Source organism: Python bivittatus, unplaced genomic scaffold (assembly GCF_059951505.1).
Source record: "Python bivittatus isolate LINGU-HERP-01145 unplaced genomic scaffold, Pbiv_v1 ctg000850_np1212, whole genome shotgun sequence".
In the NCBI taxonomy this organism is placed as follows: Eukaryota; Metazoa; Chordata; class Lepidosauria; order Squamata; family Pythonidae; genus Python; species Python bivittatus.
In genome coordinates, this window is record NW_028277112.1 from 49,948,058 (window position 1) to 49,968,640 (window position 20,583).

Genomic DNA, 20,583 nt, shown 5'->3' on the forward strand with positions numbered 1-20,583 from the left:
TCCCAAGCATGCTAACCATCTTTATCCAAGACAAGCCAATCACAGATATGTCACTATGCATTCTGACTGCCAACTTTATGGAAATGTTTAAAGTTCATTCACCAAGATAATGTGCTTTGAATTAGCTTAACATTACCACTGTGGCCTCAGAGAAATGGAGCAGCAAACTCATTTAACTTAAGCCACAATCATTACATTTCATAACCTTAAGAGAGCAATCACAAAGAAATGACTTGGGGAGAGTCAGAGAAGCTTCATAAACCACCACTTTTGGATCTTCCAACATATGTCTTGTCTCTTTACTTAAGGTCTCACCATTAACATACTTTTCTTTGCAGGTCTGGAACAAGACACTTGTAATTATGAACAAAATCATTATAAAAGAAAAAATGACTTTCTTTTATAGGACACATATTGTATATTGATTTCCCTCCCCTACTTGAATAAAACATTATCATTTGTGGCCTTTAACACTGTGCAAACTGAATTTAGTCAAAATGAATCTTAAATTTGATCTAGAAGTACTATAAAGATGTAAAGCATTCAGATGGAAAATGCTATGTATTCTTTCTAATAAAATAGCTATATCTTCTATAATAATTTGTGTTTGAATTATAACTCCCAAGATTTTCTGCTAACATTAATGATATAGTTGGTAGCCAATAGGTTAAAAAAGAGTTCTAGATATCAATGCCTGAGCCAATCTGGATTGGGCACATATACCACATTTGTATTGGGATATTATTGTAGTCGTCGTTGTTATTTTGTCTCATCAGTTCAGTGTTGACCACATGGACAGACTTTCTCCAGGATGATCTGTCCTCAGCATGGCCTTTTAGGTCTCGTAGTGGTGCATTCATTTATAAATCAAGTCCATCCATTCCTTCCATTTTTCCCAGCATTTTGTACTTCTCCATACAGAAGCTAGGTCTTTGCATAGTTTATCCAAACTATGGTAGTTTGAGCCTGGTCATTTGTGCCTTAAGTGAGAACTCTGGGTTGATTTATTTGATGATCCACATTTGCTTTCTTGTCTATGCATGGTATTCTTAAGAGTCTTTTCCAATACCAGGGTTCAAAAGTATCACTATTCTGGATCCAGCCTAGTGTTTTTGGTTTGGGTTTTTTTTTTCTTTTGACACAGTGCAAAACCAGATATTTTTGTATAATTATGGAACATGTTTTGTTTCACTTCAGATCCTTTTTCTTGGCTTTCCCTTCAGGTGGGAGGTGGGAAAGTGGAGTTCTTGCAGTCTCACCTGCGGTGTAGGATTGCAAATCCGTGAAGTCTTCTGCTCTCACCTCCTCTCAAGAGAGACTAATGAGACAGTGACTTTGGAGGATAAACTATGTCACAAACCCAAGCCCACCGTGGTACAAGCCTGCAACCGTTTTGACTGTCCTCCAACTTGGTACCTTCAAGAATGGCAACAGGTAAATTCCAGTTCCCAAGGAAAAAAAACCTACCTGCACTTGCAAGTAATGGCTGGAAGAGGGAGAATCTTAGAATCATAAATTCCATTTTTATCACATTTATGCTTTGATTTGTTTCCCACTGCCCTCAGGTGAACCCTATTTGGTTTTCTTTGCTGATTTAGGAAAAGCCTCATCCAGCAAATTCCTTTCTTACATCTACTTTTATCTACTGATTATTTTACCTAGAAATGTTAGTGGTATTGTTCTTTAAGGCCTTTGAATTCTTACAAAGAAAGATGATGTAAGAGTTCTAAAATTTTAATGTTCTGGCAGGAGAGTTTTTGACAGTGGAGTCCACAAGATCTTGCTGCTTTCAGCAGAATGAGGAAAGCAGCATTGCACTACCGTACAAGCTCCACCCCTTTGGGGGATGCATGCTGTCATGACAAACATAGAAAAAGGATGGACTCTGCAATGCTACTTTTGTCACACACACACACACACACACACACACACACACACACTACAGATACCATTGGCTCCTGGTAACTATCCACAGGTCTAATGTTTTGGGTGTTCAACAAAATATCTGTATAAATTCAAGTCTTTTGTTTTAATTGGAAACAGCTTTTTAATTAGAAAGTCAAGCTTGTTTTCTGCCATTCTCTTACCTCCTTTCCTTTGCCTTCTTTCCAAAAGAAAGTGGGTATAGCATCTCTTTAACAGAAAGTGGCCCCAAAGTGTTTGTATTATTACATCTTTTTAACCTTTGTTTTATTGCTGAAGGGAAGGGGCTTTATAAAACTCATCTTTCTTTTCAGAATACGTATTAAAAGCCAGCCCCAGAACATTATTTAAAAGTCCCTCTTTATTTCAATCCCTTAACTGTTTTCATTAGTGTTTCTATCATAGGCCTGCTATCCCACATGCACTTTGAAGGCTCCCATTAACTTCTGTGAGATACCAACCAATTTGGGGCAACCCATTGCTGCTAATGTTCTCAGGCTCATAGGCCTCTGCTGCAATTCTTCTCCAGTGTTCACGGACATGCGGAGGTGGCATTGAGAGACGGGAAGTGCTCTGCAAGCAGCGCATGGCTGACGGAAGTTTTCTAGAACTTCCAGAAACCTTTTGTTCCACTTCGCGGCCAGCTTCCCAGCAAGCCTGCAGAAATATGGACTGTCCTCCAGAATGGCTTCTCTCAGATTGGACACAGGTATGAAGTAGCAGTACAAATAGAATTTGGATTTTCTGTACCCAGGAGCTCTTGTTTCTTTCTCTTTGCTCAACTTGAATTTTATTTATTGATACTATTACTTTTGTTAAGGTAGCATTTCTCACTAAAGTCTTGTAATTTGTACATTAGATTTATACCAAATATAAAGAGAGATGTGTATTTATAATTGGGAATGAATTTTTTGTCATTATTAGATTTAGGCTCTTTTGGGCTGAGCCAGTTATCCCTGGTAATATTATTACTAGTAAGGCTATAGTTTGATGAATCTGTAGAATATGCCACATAGGGAAACAGCTATTAGGTATCTCTCTGAGAGGCTTCCAGAGTTTGAACTGCAGTTGCTAAATAGCAAATTCAGACAACTTCTCTGAATCCACTGTAACCATAGGATGTACAATCAAAGATTAAGTCATGAGGTATTTTGTTACTTTGAAATCAGTTCTGTATTGTAAAACTAGAGAGGACTAACAATAACAAAAGTAAAAAAAAGTTGCACAGGTTACAACAGTAGGGTTTTCATGCTAACCTAAACTTAGTAGACCTCACTGTTGTATTGTGCTAAGGGAGAGCACAGTCTAGAGTAGATTCAACACTTTCTGGTATATTAAATTGCAGTGAATTGGTGAGTTAGTGAAATTTCTGTTTCTTTCAATTATGGAAGCCCCTGATAAACTTCCAAGGAACATTTGCTGGAGCATCATTTGAAATCCATCATCAATGTAAGAGTATTAAGCTGGAGAAGGTATCTGCTAATCTGACTGAATACTGCATTTTATTGTGCCTGAACTATAGAGCAAAATTAAAAACATACTTCAGAAGAATATTTACATTCTCTATTAGTCTAGTATATTATTGCTGTCTAATTCATAAGCCTTTCTTATGTGAATAGTATTCTGTTGACCTGTGATCCTTAATTAAGTAGGGTTTTTTCTCCTTTCTCCTGTTCATTCCTTTCCACTCCTCCTTCATCCAAGAAGCAAGCAATTAATTTGGTTGTTGAAAAACATTATATTCATGCCAGGATGGGTGTGCACAATGCAAGAAGCTTAACTAATGGGTAATGATCTAGCCTGACAGCCCAGCCAGATAAATAGATTATCTAAGTAAATCTGCTGCTAGAACATGTACCCTTTCTGAGATAAAGTAGGCATTTGTCTATTCCTCAGGCAGTGTTCTTTATTTTGCTTTTAATCATTCAAGGTGTACATTGGAATCTATGCCATAACAAACTGTTTTCTTCCACACCTGGGAATATTTTATTTCTTTACATTCCAATTCCTATGTTTATAATCCTCCTCCTCTAAATATTTATTTTAATTATTTAGATGTATATGGCCACCCAACTTGTGTGATCACAACTCAATAAAACCAAATGAAAACCCAAAATTACAATTAAAACCAATAAAATCAACAAAAACAAAGCATACAATCAGGGCCCATCAACACACAGTCCACCTCCCAAAGACAGGCTCATCTATCATCCTGGCCTAATGCCTAAGGAAAAAACAAATTTTTAAGCTTTCCTAAAGACTAGCAGAGTTGGGGCCAACTGATTTTTGGGGGTGGGGAGAAGTCTTTCCAAAGGGCAGGGGCTGCAACTGAGAAGACATACCTCCTAAGTCCCATCAGATGACATTACCTCAGGGATGGGACTTGGAGCGTGCCCATCCTGTTATAGCATGCGCGATACGCAGAAATAATCAGAGACAGGTGGTCTGTCAAATAATCCAGTCCTGTACCATGTTGGGCTTTATAGGTCATAGCCAGCACTTTGAATTGTACCTGGAAGTCTTCTGGGAGTCAGTGCAATTTACAAAGTGGTTGTGTTATATGGACATATCATTGTTCACCCATAACTACTTGCACTGCTGCGTTACTTAAGGGCAGCCCTATGTAGAATGCATTACAATAGTTCACCTGGGAGGTGACTAACAGCTATAAGGGTTTTTTGATCCATCAGCTGGTACAATTGACGCACAAGGTAGAGTTCTGCAAAGGTCCTCCTAGCTACCACTGCCACCTCTTTGAGCAGGACCTCTGAGTCCAGGAGAACTCCCTAAATTTGCATTGTTTCTGAATAGAGGAGTGCAGTCCTCTCCAATATCAACATGGAAAATATCCAGTTTCAGGATCAGATGGGCACCAAACCCATAGGTACTCAGTCTTGCTAAGGCTGAGCTAAAGCCTGTTATTCCCCGTCTAAGCCCCCACATCCTCCAGACACTGGGATAGAAGCTTGGTAGCCTCAAGATGGCCCAGGGTGGAGATGTACAATTGAGTACTGTCAGCATACTGGTGATATATCATAACAAACTGATAAATAGCTTCATCTAGCAGCTTCAGGTACATTTAATCAAGAGTGGGGAGAGGGTAGAGCTATGAGGTTGTAGAGAGCCATGGAGATTATCTTGAGGAAGCTAGACAGAGACAGCAATGGTTATATAAACAAAAGCATACTTTAAGTCTAGGCAAAAGCATGAGAAAGAAGCTCAGATTGACTCCTCCCTAATTCACTATGATATGAGAGGGAGGGAGGGGAGAACTCAGTCAGACTTTCAAGATTCTGTTATTAGAAGCTAAAGCTGTTCCAGAATGCAGTGCTATGCACAGTTTTGGGTGCCCCATGATTCACCTGAGTAACACCACTGCTGCATGACCTGCACTGGCTTCCATTTGCTTTCCAGGTGCAATTCAAGGTGCTGGTTATCATCTTTAAAGCCCTACATGGCACAGGACTAAGTTACTTGCAGGATTGCCTCTCCCTGAGGGTATCTGCCTGTCCTACTAGGTTAGATAGGGTAGGCACACTCCAGGCACACTCCCTTGCCACCTGATAGGACCTTGGAGGCATCCCTTCTCAGTGGTTGCCCCAGTCCTTTGGAACAGCCTCCCACCTCAGATCCAAGAGATCCCTACCTTTTTAGCCTTCTGGAGGGCCATGAAGATCTGGCTTTCCCCCCAAACATTAGGGATTTGAGCTGTGAAAATGTTTGGTCTGGCACCTGGGGAAAAGGGTACTTTTGTTTTTAACCACGTTTTTATGGATTGTTGTGAGCCATCCATAGTCATTATATGAGATAGTAATGTAAGTCCTGTAAATATATAAATAAGCAAATAACCAACCTTTCTCAATAAAATGTAGTTCCAGATTTCCTGGCCTGGCCTCCCTCAAAGGGCTGACAGAGACACCCTGCAAAGCAGGGGCCTAGGGATAGACCTCTCTCCCACAACCAACAACACTGACTGGAACCAACACCAGAGGAAAGGAGGAGAACCACTGTAACACCATGCCTCCTACTCCCAACCATCTGGGCCAGTCTATAAGAATAGCACTGTCAATGGAACTGAAAGCTGCTGAGACAGGACAACCTGAACCTGCCTTAGGTCCTTGATAAGTACAGCCAGTGCTATCTCAGTATCTTGTCCCAGTCTGAACCCAGACTAAAGAGCCTCCAGACATTCCATTCCCCCCAGGGCCCTTTGGAGCTGCAGGATGGCTACCTTCTCAACAGGATGAAAATTGTCCAGCTCTGTTGGATCCAGCAATGGCCTCTTGAGGAGGGGGTAGAACTACCATCTCCCTCACAGATGCATTTACCACTGCATGGATCCAATCACATGATCCCTCCCGGAGGCCTTAACCAACCAGGAGGAGCATGGTTCTAAAACACAGGTGGTCTCACTGACAGCCCTCAGGAGCTGTCCACTTCTTCAAGACTAACAGGCTCAAACTCATCCTAGGTAACCAAGCAAGACTGTGTCTTAGTCAATTCCATAAGACCTGCACAGCTGGAATCCAACTTAGAGCAGTTCTGAGCAACTTTATCCACCAAGTATTGAGAGTAGTTCTCACAGCATACCCCACAAGTGCTGCATTTGGCAGATGCAATATGAATGGAGAAATAATTACATTTTTCTGTGCTTATTGCCACAAGGAGGGCCTTAGGGAAGGGTCTTACTTGTGTTCACTCAGAGTTGCTCTTCATCTTCCTCCAGCACCACTCTGAGTGTCTCCTGGTACTCTATTATCTAGAGGTTCTCTGAAAACCAGGGGGCTCATCAGAATCTACAAGCAGAGAAATAGGCTGTTGTTACCTTCTCATTCCTAGCAGTGACTGAGGCTTCAGTCAAACTGCATCAGAGCCTCAGGATCATCACCAAGTTCCCTCTGGAACCCAGTTAGGTTCAACAGGATAGGCCTTTGCTTTGTGCAGCAGGGAATAACCATCGGAAACTCCAGGGTTGACAGATAGTGACTGACTGACTTTTCATCTTTCCTAATCAGCTGTTGTTCTGTTCCCAGTGTTCTGTTAGCTGTGGAGAAGGAACCCAAACACGAAATGCCATTTGCAGAAAAATGTTAAATACTGGGCTTTCTGCCATTGTGAACTCATCACTTTGCCCACCTTTGCCGTTCTCATCCTTGGTCAGACCGTGTGTGCTCATGACTTGTGCAAGTGAGTATAGAAGAAGACCTGGAGGGAATTGGGAAGATTTGGGACAATTTCATCTTTGTAAATTAGTTTAAATCAGGGATGCCCAGTCTCTTTCAATCCAGTGGCCATAGTCCAAAGCATGGGCAGGGTCAGGTCAAGGAAGTGGATGAAAGCAGAACAGAACAGAAAATATATTTGATTTAATTTGAATATTATGCTTAATATGGATATGCAGTGCAAGATGCTTTGGACTAGGCATGGGTGCATTACTGGTGCTTCTTTAAATCAAACATGTATTTCCTTGAGATCAAGAGGCTACAGGTCAAGCCCAGAAAACGATATAGCCTCATTAAGGAGGTACCTACAGGAGATGTATGTGCATCCATGCCCAAAGCACCTTTTGGCTTGAGATCTGAAGTGTTGCACATTCTTAATAATTAATATGATTGCTTTCCATACATTATCTCTTCCTCTCATTTTAAATGAAAGATTGATTATAAATTGGGAGTGGGAAAGTGTGGAAGCCACACTACTTTGAGGGCTGCATGTTGTACACCCCTGGGCTGGTAGAACATAAGTAACATTGTGAATGATTTGTACTCTGCTTATCTTATTAATGGGTTTTCTCAAGCAAAGAAAACATTGATCCAGTTGATACCACAGTCCTTGCCATGATTTCTATAACCAAGGAATCATACAAGATTGGGAAGATCTTTATATCAGTTAATATACTTACAGTTTTATTTATTGTTAGGTAACAATAACGAGAAGAGTCATAATAATTAATAAGAGACAGCCCCCAAATATGGTCCACAGACATGGCTAAAAAATGATTCCCAGAAAGAAGAAAAATGCGAATCCGATCTTGAATGTCTGTATCCTGAAGATATGAATTTTAAATAAATAGAGGCTTAGGGTGATTAGATTAGATTAATACTTTGCTATTCAGTATATGTATTAAGTATCTTTTAAAAGTAAAAGAAAAAAAGGTGGTGGTTGGTTTCTGGCCAGCACTGCTCTCTTTATAGGGGGATCTAATTATCTCTGTTTTCTCTATAAGACTTAACATTGTGCTGTTCTGAGAATTTATTCATGTCCATTAAGTTTTTTTTGGGATTGGATTGTTGTTGTTGTTTACAAACAGAATTGCACAGATCATATATGTAATAAATAGTCTACTGTGGAGACCATTATGAAAAAAAATAGCAACTCAGTGAAAAACCATCTTAAAACCTCATATGATTTTTTTTTAATCCACAAATTATGTTAGTTGCATTATAAAAATGTTTACTGTTAAACTTTTTCTGTGGAGAGAAATAGTTGTTTTCAAATCCTTTATGTGACCTCACGTGTCTGGTAGAGAGATCTGAACTCAGGGTGCCCATGTAACCAATGAAGTCTGATATTATCCACCACGGGGTCCTCAGCTCGCTCTAAGTAGATTTGTTCTGCTTCATATTACTCCCTTGAGGTACTTCATTTGTTCCTTCTTGCTGTTTCTAGCTCTGAGGCCTCTCAAGGTTGGAATGAAAAACACTTAACAAGGGGAGTTCCACATTTATGTCGTACACTCCTTGTGTTCATTATATTGACTCTTCCATTTAAAGACTTTTAACAACAGGAATGGCTTTTTATTTATTTATTTAAATAAGCCGGACTCCTGATTCTGCAACTGAACCGGAAAGGGATCAAATTTATTTAGCTCTGGTTATTTCTGAAGAGTGAGGTCTCAGCATCTGTTGAATAAATCTCTACTTGCTATAAATTATAAGAAGTAAAATGTCATTTAGTTCCAAAAACAAGCTGCTTGTTTGGTTTAGTGAGTTGGAAGCTATGTTTTATGGCCCATCTGCAGATGCCCATGCAAATGACATCCCAGGCTCAAATTTTCTTATAATAACTTCCCCATTAAATGTCCTGTGTTGCAGACCATATGATGGGGTATCATGCTACACCCCTCACAGGCATCAAGCATCAGTGATATGGAGTTCACACAGGAAACACATACATGGGCTCAGCATAGAAGCATTAATGGAAGGGAAGGAGGATCCTTAGTCTACTTTAGTTTTTTAGGCTGAATGTGCAAACGTGATGTGATACCATATTCTAATAATATTACTAACATTTCAGGATACCAGAGACCTGCCCACAAGCAGCCCCCTTTGATACTGGCTCAAAAGAAAGTTTTTATCCAGACAAGAAAGCAAAAGAAGCTGCATTTTATTGTTGGTGGGTACGCCTACCTGCTGCCCAAGACCTCTGTCATTCTTCGATGTCCTGTGAGACGATTCCGTAAACCAATGATCACATGGGAGAAAGATGGCAAACGACTGATTAGCTCTGTTCATGTTACCATTGCGCCATATGGATACATGAAGATCCATCGGTTAAAGCCCTCAGACACAGGTACATATACTTGCACAGCAGGACCAGCTCAGGAACATTTTGTGATTAAACTAATAGGAGGCCACAACAAACGTACTGCCACTTTATCAGCTGGGATAAAAGAAGAAGAATCCCCAAGGAAGGTCAGTTTGAATGAAGCTTTGCATGGCCAGGAGAAGCATCAGAGTAAAATTCTCTTCAACGGAAGCAAAACTGAAAAACGAGGACTTGTCTCTGATCCTAGCAGCCGGTACGATGACATTGTTTCAAGGCTTCTGGAGTACAGAGGCTGGCCTCGTGATAGCATAGAGCCATGGGAAGCTCAGGACTCCACAGAGAGAAATATTTCTTCAGAGGAAGACCAGGGTCAGGACTACAACTTGCCTTTCACTATGGTCACCAATCAGGATCGTTTAGATGACATCCTAAAAAATTTGTCTCAACAGCCCGAGGAACTTAAGGATATCTATAGCAAGCAACTTGTCTCACAGCTGGCCCATGAAATTTTCAAGAGCCATTTGGAACATCAGGAATCTTTTTTCAAAACCCAGGGAAGGAGAGTCAGTTCTGCTTCAGTGGAATTTCCATTCACTAAGCATTTTTCTGAGTTCACCAGATTATTGAGAACGTCTTCCTCAGAAGCCCACTTGTCCACATCTCTAGAACTCATAAATGGTTCACGTGGGCCACACAAAAAACCTGCCATCCTGAAGAAGATCTCTGCAGCCCAGCAACTCTCAGCATCCGAGGTTGTTACCCATCTAGGACATACTGTAGTTTTAGCCAGTGGGACATTAAGTGTACTTCTTCACTGTGAGTCTGTTGGAAACCCAAGGCCAACCATTACTTGGGCAAAGAATGGAGAAGCTGTGCAGTACAACGAGAGGTAATAAAATAATATTAATTTTATCATTACTACACACACACACACAAAATAAACAATGCATTTCCTTTATTTTCATACATTCTTTTTATAATGTATAATAGCATCTTTTTTTTTTTCAAAATGCATTATTTGGGTTATCATGCTAATGGATGTGTTAGAAATGGTTCTATAGGCACAGATAATTAGTCTGAGTTAGCTCTTAGTTATTTAAAATCTAGGATGTCCATTCCTAGTTTGATGTCCTCCAGATACAATGTACTACAGTTTACAGAATCCCCAAGCCCCCGTTGCTAAACGTAATCATCCATTGGGGAAACTGTAAAGAACCAGATTTAGTTCTACTCTACTGTAGAAGTGAGGCAGAAGAGTAGATTGTTTTACTTCAGATTGGAGAAGAAAATATTATTTTAATATTCCCATATGTACAGAACCAAAATCTACTAGGTTTAATACTGGCATGTAATAGAAAAAATTTCTAGTTCAGCTCTCCCACCCCTCATTTGCAATTTATAAAGATATTTTTAAAAAACCAAGAAGGTGTTTTTGAAATATGTAAGAAAACATCTAAGAAATGCCTTTTGCAGTCTGAAACAATTTATCCGGTTCTACCATTCTAGAAATACACCATTTTATTTAGATGCAGGTTATATAGAGAGTTTCTGCTCTACAGTGCTGGGATCTCTATAGAATTGGTGCATATTATTCTTTGGGGAAATGAGATGGTTGCATTCTAAAAGTGACCATTTTACAGCAACTCTGAGTGTTAAAACTGTTAGCAACGTTGGAAGAATTCAATGGCTCTAGAACAACTTTTCTAACTAACTCTGACTTTTCTAACTCTAGATTAAGGGTCAGAATCCACATGACACTCAGAAAACCTTAAAGATCATTCAGCCTATGTCAGGTTAGGTTGGCAAGAATGGAATGAGTTTACTTCTCTCAGTTCCCTCTTAACAGCAGATTTCTTAGTCCAACGTCTACATTATGTTTAACATATATTTAAGAATGCTTTTATAGTGTTTCATGATTAGGTTTCCATTATGCATTTGCCCTCTCTGATTCAGAAAAATGTACTGGGGTTTCAGACAATCTATCTTCCATTTATAACTGTCCAGTGTTTTCTGCAGATTTTTTTTTCTTATTGCAGAGAATCCACTAAGAAAGGGACAGTTTGGCAGCCTTTTATTATATTCCACCATTTGGAAGCAGCACTGATCTCACCAAATTGATTATATATTTAAAATATTTTGATCCTTCCTGGCCTCCAGAGAATTCTAGGTGGCTATGGGTGGTGTGTTACATATGGGCAACAGGTCAATAGTTATGTCAAGTTATTTATCCATTACAACCCTAAATTCATTTAAGTTAAGTTCACTATCATGGTGTCCTTTTAAAAAATCCCAGGGATCGTTATTCGGTGATATTGTTAGGAATTACTTAGGGACTCTTAGTTTCCCCCACCCCAGAACTTAGAGGTAACTGAGAAGGGACCTGGCTGGTAAGCCAGTTTAACTCTGTAGTATGGATGTCATATGTGTTTAGTGTTTCAAAAGGAATTGAAATCCTTAAGTAGAAAAATGTGTGGTAAGCTTACCTTAACCTACATGCTGCTGCAACTCTTCCTAGCTTGTTTTTAAAAAAATATAATTAGAGTAGTACAATTTTTGATAAATGGACAGTATTTCCGTGGGATACAATCATTCCCCACATTTTGTTCAGGTATCTTTTGTGCAAGCATTCTCCTGACACATATTGCAAACTTATATCATACCCACCTTCACACTAAGATCACAATTTATTTCTCCCATGACTTTTTAATCCCAAAGCAGTGTCCAGGGCAGGTTACATCTGGGCCAAATCACCTATTACATGGATCAAATGTATCGCAAGGGACAGTTTAAATTTCTTTTCAGATGCAAGTAATAGGTGATGGGGAGGAAGGTTGCTTGGAACCAAATTATAGTCGGAACAAGTTTTAAGCTCCACCAGACCCCCAAATTCACCATCTTGGCAAAAATCTCCATCTCAGCCTCTTTTTCTTTTTCTTTTTTTTTTCAAATAATTTTATTAAGAATTCTAAATGAAAAGAATAAAAGCCAGTATAGGCTACAAAAAATAAAACAGAAAAATACAAAAGAAAAGAAAAAAATAGAAGAAAGAAGTAACTTCCCCCTTCATCCCAGCAAGTAAAGACAATCTTAATAGCTTATTACTATCTCTAAATACAACATAATCTCTTTCACCCCATATCTCATCTATTGAATAAAAAAAAAAAATCCAAATCAGTCATTCTTTTGTCAGTCGTTCTTTATCAACAAAAGTCCAATAAGGGCAACCAGATGTAACTATTTTTCTCCTTTAGTCCTAGTCAAATAAGCCAACCTTGTATTCCTTCCCTGAGTTTTTAAAAACATCTTTTAACCCCTTAAAAAAAGAATCCCAGAACTAGTTTTCTGTTCATCTGTGTTTCAAGCCAAAAAGTCTTTCAGAACTTTAGCAGATTTAGCAGTAAAGTTTATCCTTTTGTTTGTCACTTTTAACAAAATCCTTTAAAACTGTAACAGAGCTCTTTTGTATATCCAGTAAAAAAAAAGTCCAAGTCAGTTTCCTGGTTCAGTATTTGTATAACTCCTTGTATATAGATATAAAATAGATATTATATATCTATTTGGGAATAAATCATCCATTGGTTCCATTTGTGTGCCCATATCTTTCTCCATATCTTTCTCATTACTTTTTACATTTAAGTCCCCCTTCAAAGTAATTTCAAAACCATCTATTGCACCTTGTTCTGTAATTTCATTACTACATGCTCTGTCAATCTTGTCAAGAAATTCATCTGTTTCACTTAAAATATCATTTGAACCATTAGCTGTGATTTTTTAGCAACATACACAGGCACTTAGGAAAAACAAACTCTAACTGATCAAGGAACTTTCACTAGAGACATATTGAGGGGATTATCATGAGCAATATTTGAAAAAAGATATTATGGACATGAGTTATATTTTATTATAAGGGGTTTCAGGTAAATACATTTTCCTGTTCTAGATAGGCAAAGAGCAATGTCCTATACCGGTGTTGGTCCTTCATTCTGAAAATTTCTCAAGATCTTCTGAAAGTTTAACATAAAATAGTTATTATTTACATTCCACTGTTTATAAGTTGAGAATGAAGGAGAGTCTTTTAGACTGGTTTTTAATTGGTGGTGATAATCATATACGTGCTGGTAGGGACAGTCATATTGTGACACATGGAAACGTTTAACACATAAGAATGTTTAGTACAGTATATATTTCATTACACACACATTCAGTTGAAACATCTCATCATTTAGTCTTGACTTACCTGGCTTATTTGCCAAAAAAATTAATTACTAGTACTCTATTGAGTGCTCTTGAATAGATGGGCTGCCTAGAATATATTTCTGAGTAATTCAGGAACCATTAAGGTATGAGAAATTGCTCAGCCTGATGCGACAGTAGTGACTCAGTACAGGGTATCTGAGCTCCTTTATGAGGAGCAGACATGATTTTTAAAAAAGCAGAACAATTGCCAGTAGTGTTTTCTCACTATTGCTGATATGTGATTAGCATTAATAGTAGTTTTATGGAAAACGTACCATCTTAACCCTCATATTAATTTTATATGGTATATTTATATGATAGTTAACCACTTTAGAAAGATTTGACTCTAAGCAGTAGGCTTCATTTATTTTTAATAAATGAATTTATTTGATTGGGTGCATAGAGCAGGGCCCTATGACTTTTTCAGATACCCAGGACTATTCCACAATGCCACCATGCAGGTACACCTATTTTTTTAAGGCTGAAATCTTTGAAGTTCATCAGATATAATGACATTTCAGCAGTCTCAGCCAAAAATCTTACACCTTCTTGCCTGAAAATATGACATCTCATGTGAGAATTCCTATGAGATGTGATGATCTTTCAGCAGTTTTATGGAACAAAATTAAATTACTTTTAAGCACAGGTATCCAAAAACCACTCAGCAATATCCAGCTCTTGACATGGAGCCTTATATTCTAATTTTGCTGTTAGCTGTGTGTTAATTTCTAAGAGTATACAGTTTATGAAGAAGTTACCTAAAAGTGCTGATGTGCTGGAAAGCATATACCTCAGCTGATGTATTCAGAAGGCAGCGGTCCAAAAATCTGTTGCCAGTACATGTTTCCTCTGTGTGTAAATTACGAGCCTGAGATTAAATATCCAGGTCCTGTGACCAGGGTCAGCCTCGGAAATGAGAAGGCACACAAGAGTCAACTCTAGGGACTAAAATTAATTTTAAATGCCTGTTTCTCTGGAATATCTAGCAAGTTCTTGATTTATCCAAGGTGCAGTTCAGTACTGTGGTTTAGATATACCATTAGTTAGCTTGCTGCCTTCCTTTCTAAGTGGTTAGAAGCTCTCCAGATTTAATGATTTCTATAATTTACTTTCATTTGCGGTGTCAATAGCATTTAAAAAGCATTTTTCCCCCTGGCAGATACAGCATTCTTTTTTTCTTTTCTTTTTTTACTACTAAAAGAAAACATTAAAAACTGAAAATGTGTGTTTTCCCTCCTATGTGAGAACAAGAATGTATTTGTTATGGAAAGCACATGCAGTCTTAATCAAAAATAGGCCTATGGTATAAATTTGGTTGGACATCGTCCTGTAAAAATATATTTCTGGCATTTAGAAAGTTGTATATGCAGAGATATGCATTGCCAGTGGTTACATCGTGTTGGGAAAGTGCACATAAAGGTTTTTCTTGTTTATATATGTTGTTGGAACTACTGGAGGGATGCTTTTCTACTATGCTGTTAAAAGACATGCAGGTTACAAAAAGTCCACACAAAGACTGTGTTCACAATTGAACATGAGGAAAGTATATACTGTCTCATATCTTAAGCAGCCATGCCTTTGCAATATTGGAGCACCAATGCACTGTTTGTTGTTAGAGAGCTAATAATTTCTATTAGTTCCAGATTTTGTGACACACGTACACACACATCTGAAACAAGCAGTTCCCAGAGGTTCACTTCAATGTTTGCCACCCTTTCTTTCACTATTGCCATTACTTTGCATTACCTTCTAGAGCTATTCCACACCACCTTTTAGATGGAGTGGGCATGAGATGAGGAAGTTGTTCCTCTTCTGGTTTGATTGTATAGAATAGTGTATCTCATCCTTAGCAACTTTAAGATGTGAACTTCAACTCCTAGAATTCCCCAGCCAGCATGCTGGCTACAGAATTCTGGGAGTTGAAGTCCACATATCTTAAAGTTGCCAGGGTTGAGAAACCTTGGTATAGAAGAAGGCAGGGAGCAGGAAAAAATAGCAAGGCAGGATGGTCCAGGACAGAGCTTCTCAAACTTTTTCCAGCCCTGGAACCTGCTTGTTTAAGTCCTGGATCCCCTGATCAAGAGGCAAAGCTCTAGTGATAGAACATTGCTGTGCTTGGTGAACTTGTTCTGTTTTTCTCCTTAGTCTCTCACAGAACCCCGTCAAGTTGTGTGAAACCCTACGGTTCCTATGGGAAAACCTGATGTAGGAATTGGCAGCTGGGCCCCTCTCGAGACACGCGTTTGCCCCTCCGTACTTTGCATTTACAGATTTAAATCCTTCCCAGATATACTAAGAGTCATTACAGAGTCAGACACCTTTGCTCATTTGAAAAATAAATACATAGTTCTTATAATGTAATTTGTGAAACAGGCCTAACTATTTTGGAACTCTGTTTCCAAAGACTAGTTTCTGGTTGTTCTATAGAATTTGTGCACATGAGTATGGCTTTTGTACAGATAGTTCCTATATAGATCTATAAAAAGTACAGGGCTTCCACTGATGTTGGGAATGTCCTTCTCATTTATTATCTCTGTATGGGAAAGCCCGGTTTTGGTCTACTTAATATATCTTTCTGAATATCTAAATTAAGGTCATTTTTGTCTTGTACATTATGATGATCAGGAAGAAGCTGACAGTGAAAGAGAAGTTTCCTTGCATTGCTTTTCCCCTCCCCCTCCCCATTCCCTCCAACACTGTGTTCAATGGGTGGCCTTAATCTGGTTTGCTTTAGAGTGTGCCACCCATGGTGCTGTGAAGGAGATCAAATTTCCTTAACTTTGTGGTTCATGAGGCTGCAGTTTTCATTCAAGGAAAAAAATCTCATCAACCCATGGTAAGTGACTAGGCTTTGATTGCGTTTGGATGGGCTTTCTCATTCCAATTCTCTCATCCTCTTTTGTCTACTCCCCCAATTTTCTTTCTGTTACCATCCTGACAAAAGAAGTTATGTAAAACAGCTGCTGCAGTTTTCTTGTGAGAAAAGCAAATTTGCCTATAGGCTGTGTCATTAATTCAACCTAAGAATGATTGGAGGCAGGTTCAAGTATTAGAACTTTGCAGGGGAAGCCATGATACTAAACATATGCCTCTCAATGGGTCACGGCCACCCAGAGGCTTCAAGAGACCCAAACAAAACCAATTTGGAAGTACTCCAGCAAAAGGACATTTCACAGTATACCAGTTGAGCCGATAATGCCAAATCTCTGGCATTATCCCTGAAAACTTCTGAACCAAGACTAATCTCAGGATTGTTTAAAAGTTTATATCCACCCTCTGCTGCCCAGGCCTGTCCATATGTTCCTTACAAAGCCTCTCCTCGCTATGAGGAGATGTTCTTTTCTTTTATGTTGCACAGGGTTGTACTGGACATAACATTATTAAGAAATTTTTTCATAAGTGTCAGATATTTCCAACCATTAAAGCAGAAGATATTGCTGAAAGTGTTATTTTCTGAAAATGATAGTTTTTAAATATATGGCAAGTGTTTTCATATATAACAACTTATCATCAGTATCATTGACTGGATGATTTCCAGCTGTTTGGGATATTTCCAGCTGGTCTCTTCTGATGTTACACTTTCTTGCATATCTTTTGGAAAGTTTATGGAACTGATTATAAAACATCCCAAAATGTACAGTCGTCCGATCTTCATACAAATGGAAAAGTTCAGTGTGAAAAATGTATACAATACAAAGAGATTGTGCATGAGTTGCATCATATACCCAGCCTTTAGTCTTTCTTTGCAGTGATGATTAATAAAGGTTATTATTATTTTTTTGTTTACTTTTTTTTTAGGCAAATGCAAAAACATCATTAAGAAAAATGATGTTGAAATTGGCTCCTGCAATTAGAAACATGAGATTTCATTCTTCTGAGGTTCTTTGGACAGACTTGAATAAGTCAGCTAGAACTTTGCATTTTATCTGTTTGTTTATTTGTTGCCTGAACAATCTGGTTTGTCCTTATTATGTCTTAAGTTTGGATCAACTGAAGAGTTATTTATACAGGTTTGAATTGCAGTTACACAGTATTACATGGGTGGCAGACAGTGCAGATAACCAGGAAATTAGAAAACCAGCAATTCAGGTCCAGATTAGAAATGACATTTAGCTTTCTTTTTAAAAAATGAAAAACAGCTTCTCGAAGCAGAAGAATTGCAGGAGAAGAAAGAAGAGAAAGGGTTTGCTTAACCTTTTCTCTTCTGGGCTGTTTGTTCACCCTCTCTCCCAGCTATACCATACTTACATCCAGCATCAGCCATTGAATACATCTTTATCATTGCTGGAATATCCTCAATACTCACCAACTGTGGGGCCACAAAAAAGATACTTGGTGGCCCTATGCTCTTGATGCAGGGGGGAGACTTTCTTGTAGTTACCAGCAGCACAGTAGTAGTTTGTCATTGCCTTCTTCTAGACTGTTTTTCAATTTCAGTTGAAAACTGGAGGGGAGCTGATTTAACATTTTGGTTGGGCAGAGGGCTGCAAAGCAGTAGAGCCATATCACACAAGCAGGCAATAAGAGATTTAAGAGAGAGGGTCTTTGGTTTTCACTCTGATATCCTCTGTTTTATAGCTCCACCCAAGTTTTCTTCTGTTTCCCACCTCAGAATTTTAGCAATCATGGATGAAAAAGGGGACTTGAGTGTATATGTCATAATAATGTTTGGGGATGACTCTGTTCAAGCACACATTCTACAAATACAAACTTAGTAATACTTAGAGTTACCCTCTGGGGGAGATGGATGGCATATAAATTTAATATCAATCAATCAATCAATCAATCCTTGAGTTGTTTTAAGGTCTTCATCTGCTAGAAGATGTTTTACAAAAACTTAATCCGGTCATCCAGGGACTGGCCTAAAAAGGGGTGTTAGAAGCTCACTATTTGTATCTCTGCAGGGTTACAACAGAGTAACATATTAGGTAGTAATTCAGTGTTCCCTGACTGGCAGGGGCAAGTCCTTCTGGCACATGGTTTTTTTCTGAAACTTGCCTTCCCATACAGCTGATGGCAGGATGTCAAAGCAGAGCCTTGAAATGGCCTAAGAAATTCATTAACTGTAAAATGGTTAAAATACAAAGCCAGTTTGAAACAGATCTTACTGTGTCCCAATTGTATTCCAGCTCATACAACTGAGTTTTAAGGATCTTTTGTCTAAGAGCTGCCATATCCTGTTCTTGTTCCAGTGTCAGCAGTGCCTCTGTTGCAAAACCCAGTTTCTGAACTTTAACTCCAATTTTAGCCCAAGGTAAATTGGAATTTGTTGATCAGGATAAGAGTTGTCAAGCCTTGGGATTATAATTTAAGATACATTGTCACTAGCAGCAATTGTCTGTGCAATCAACAGACTTCTCCAAATATACACAATTCAGAGTCAAGAGCATCATGCTAAAATCAATGGAATTTGTCCTTTAATAATTTTGGAAACTTCTAATCTTTGGCACTTACATGATGAGGACATTCGAAAGAGGATTTCCTATAGCCCATTTGCATGTGGTATTTCTTATTGTTTCAGATTGTCCAATTGGATCAGTCTTGGGGTACTAATATAGACAACTTTCCAAGGAAAATCCAGAATTCTGGGGGGCCCAACATCAATTACATGACTATTTTCTGACCAAGAGATAGTAGAGACATAAGGCTTAGCATATTGACCAGTCTGACAAACAGTGGGAGGAATAAGAAGTCTACATTGTACTTTAATCTTCACATTTTTCAAGTTGGTAGTGATGCGAGCTGACCTCTCGGTGGAAGCTGATCCATGTAGCAGCTTGTAGTATCAAGGTAGGTATGAGATAAAATGGTAAAGTGTGCATATTTTAAATAGCAGCAGACTGGAGATAATTTGCCTAATTTGGTATAGTATTGATGAATATTGTTATTTAATTAAACAGAATCTGCAAGCCTTGTAATTTAAATGTCATTCTGAATATATTTATTCAAATAAGTTTAACCCTTGGCTGTTATTTTTTCCTCTGAGGGCTTACCCAGAAGCACTGAGTAATAGTTTTCTTGGCATCCAATCTTAAGACTTAATATATTTGCCTGTCATTACAGGATTCTTCTTCAACCAGATGATTCCTTGCAAATTTTAGAGCCAGTTGAAGCTGATGTAGGTTTCTATACTTGCAATGCAACGAATGTGCTGGGATCTGACTCTGTCTCCATTGCCATCACATTAGCAGGTAACATGTTTACAGCACACATCATGGAAGTCTTCCTGTTCTTGCAGTCGTAAGCACAGGTATATAGCAAGGTAACATCCAAGGTTAAAAACCCTACAGATGTTGGAATTTTTGAACTCAGACTTTGTGATTTGTTATTATTTTACCCAATTTTGTTGATTCTGCATTAAAAATTTCACATGACATCAAATGGTAGCTTGATATATTTAACTCCTTCATTTTCCAGGATTATATGTAGAGAAGAGCCATAGCAGTTTAAACAGATTAGTGATGCTTACAGTTTTGTAGAACTGTCTGTTTTAGGTAAGTCATGTGAGAGAGATATATGCCCAAACCTCAAGGATGGAAGAATTTGAATGGAGCTTTTCCTTATGTTTAGATCAAGGAGCATTGCCAAGTCCTAGGTTTTGGCACTATTTCGAGATTCCATACTCGAAGTTGTAGAATTTCCAGAAGTAGTCTTGAAATCAGGTGCCAGATCCAAGAGGTATTCTGATTTATGCTTTACCTCTATCCCTTGAACCATTACAATCTGTCCTCAATTTGGTAGCTAGTGTCTCCTATCAGATCCCCCACCCTCGCAGTTCCACTAGATTCCACTAGATAGACACTGAGCCTCTGAAGCTAAGCAACCCTGAAAACAAGAGGCTGGTAATAGGGGAATGTTAACATTTTGCTATGCAGA

General features: G+C 38.6%; 1 protein-coding gene across 1 annotated transcript in view; it reads left to right on the forward strand.

The window, feature by feature from the left end:
- Positions 1 to 20,583, forward strand: part of ADAMTSL1 (ADAMTS like 1) — a 259,610-nt gene that overhangs the window by 203,424 nt on the left and 35,603 nt on the right. Inside the window, exons 16-20 of the mRNA XM_088130277.1 lie at positions 1,224 to 1,434; positions 2,453 to 2,632; positions 6,957 to 7,110; positions 9,220 to 10,360; positions 19,771 to 19,898. Coding sequence (XP_087986403.1) covers positions 1,224 to 1,434; positions 2,453 to 2,632; positions 6,957 to 7,110; positions 9,220 to 10,360; positions 19,771 to 19,898 — 1,814 coding nt within the window. The remainder of the gene's footprint in view (positions 1 to 1,223; positions 1,435 to 2,452; positions 2,633 to 6,956; positions 7,111 to 9,219; positions 10,361 to 19,770; positions 19,899 to 20,583) is intronic.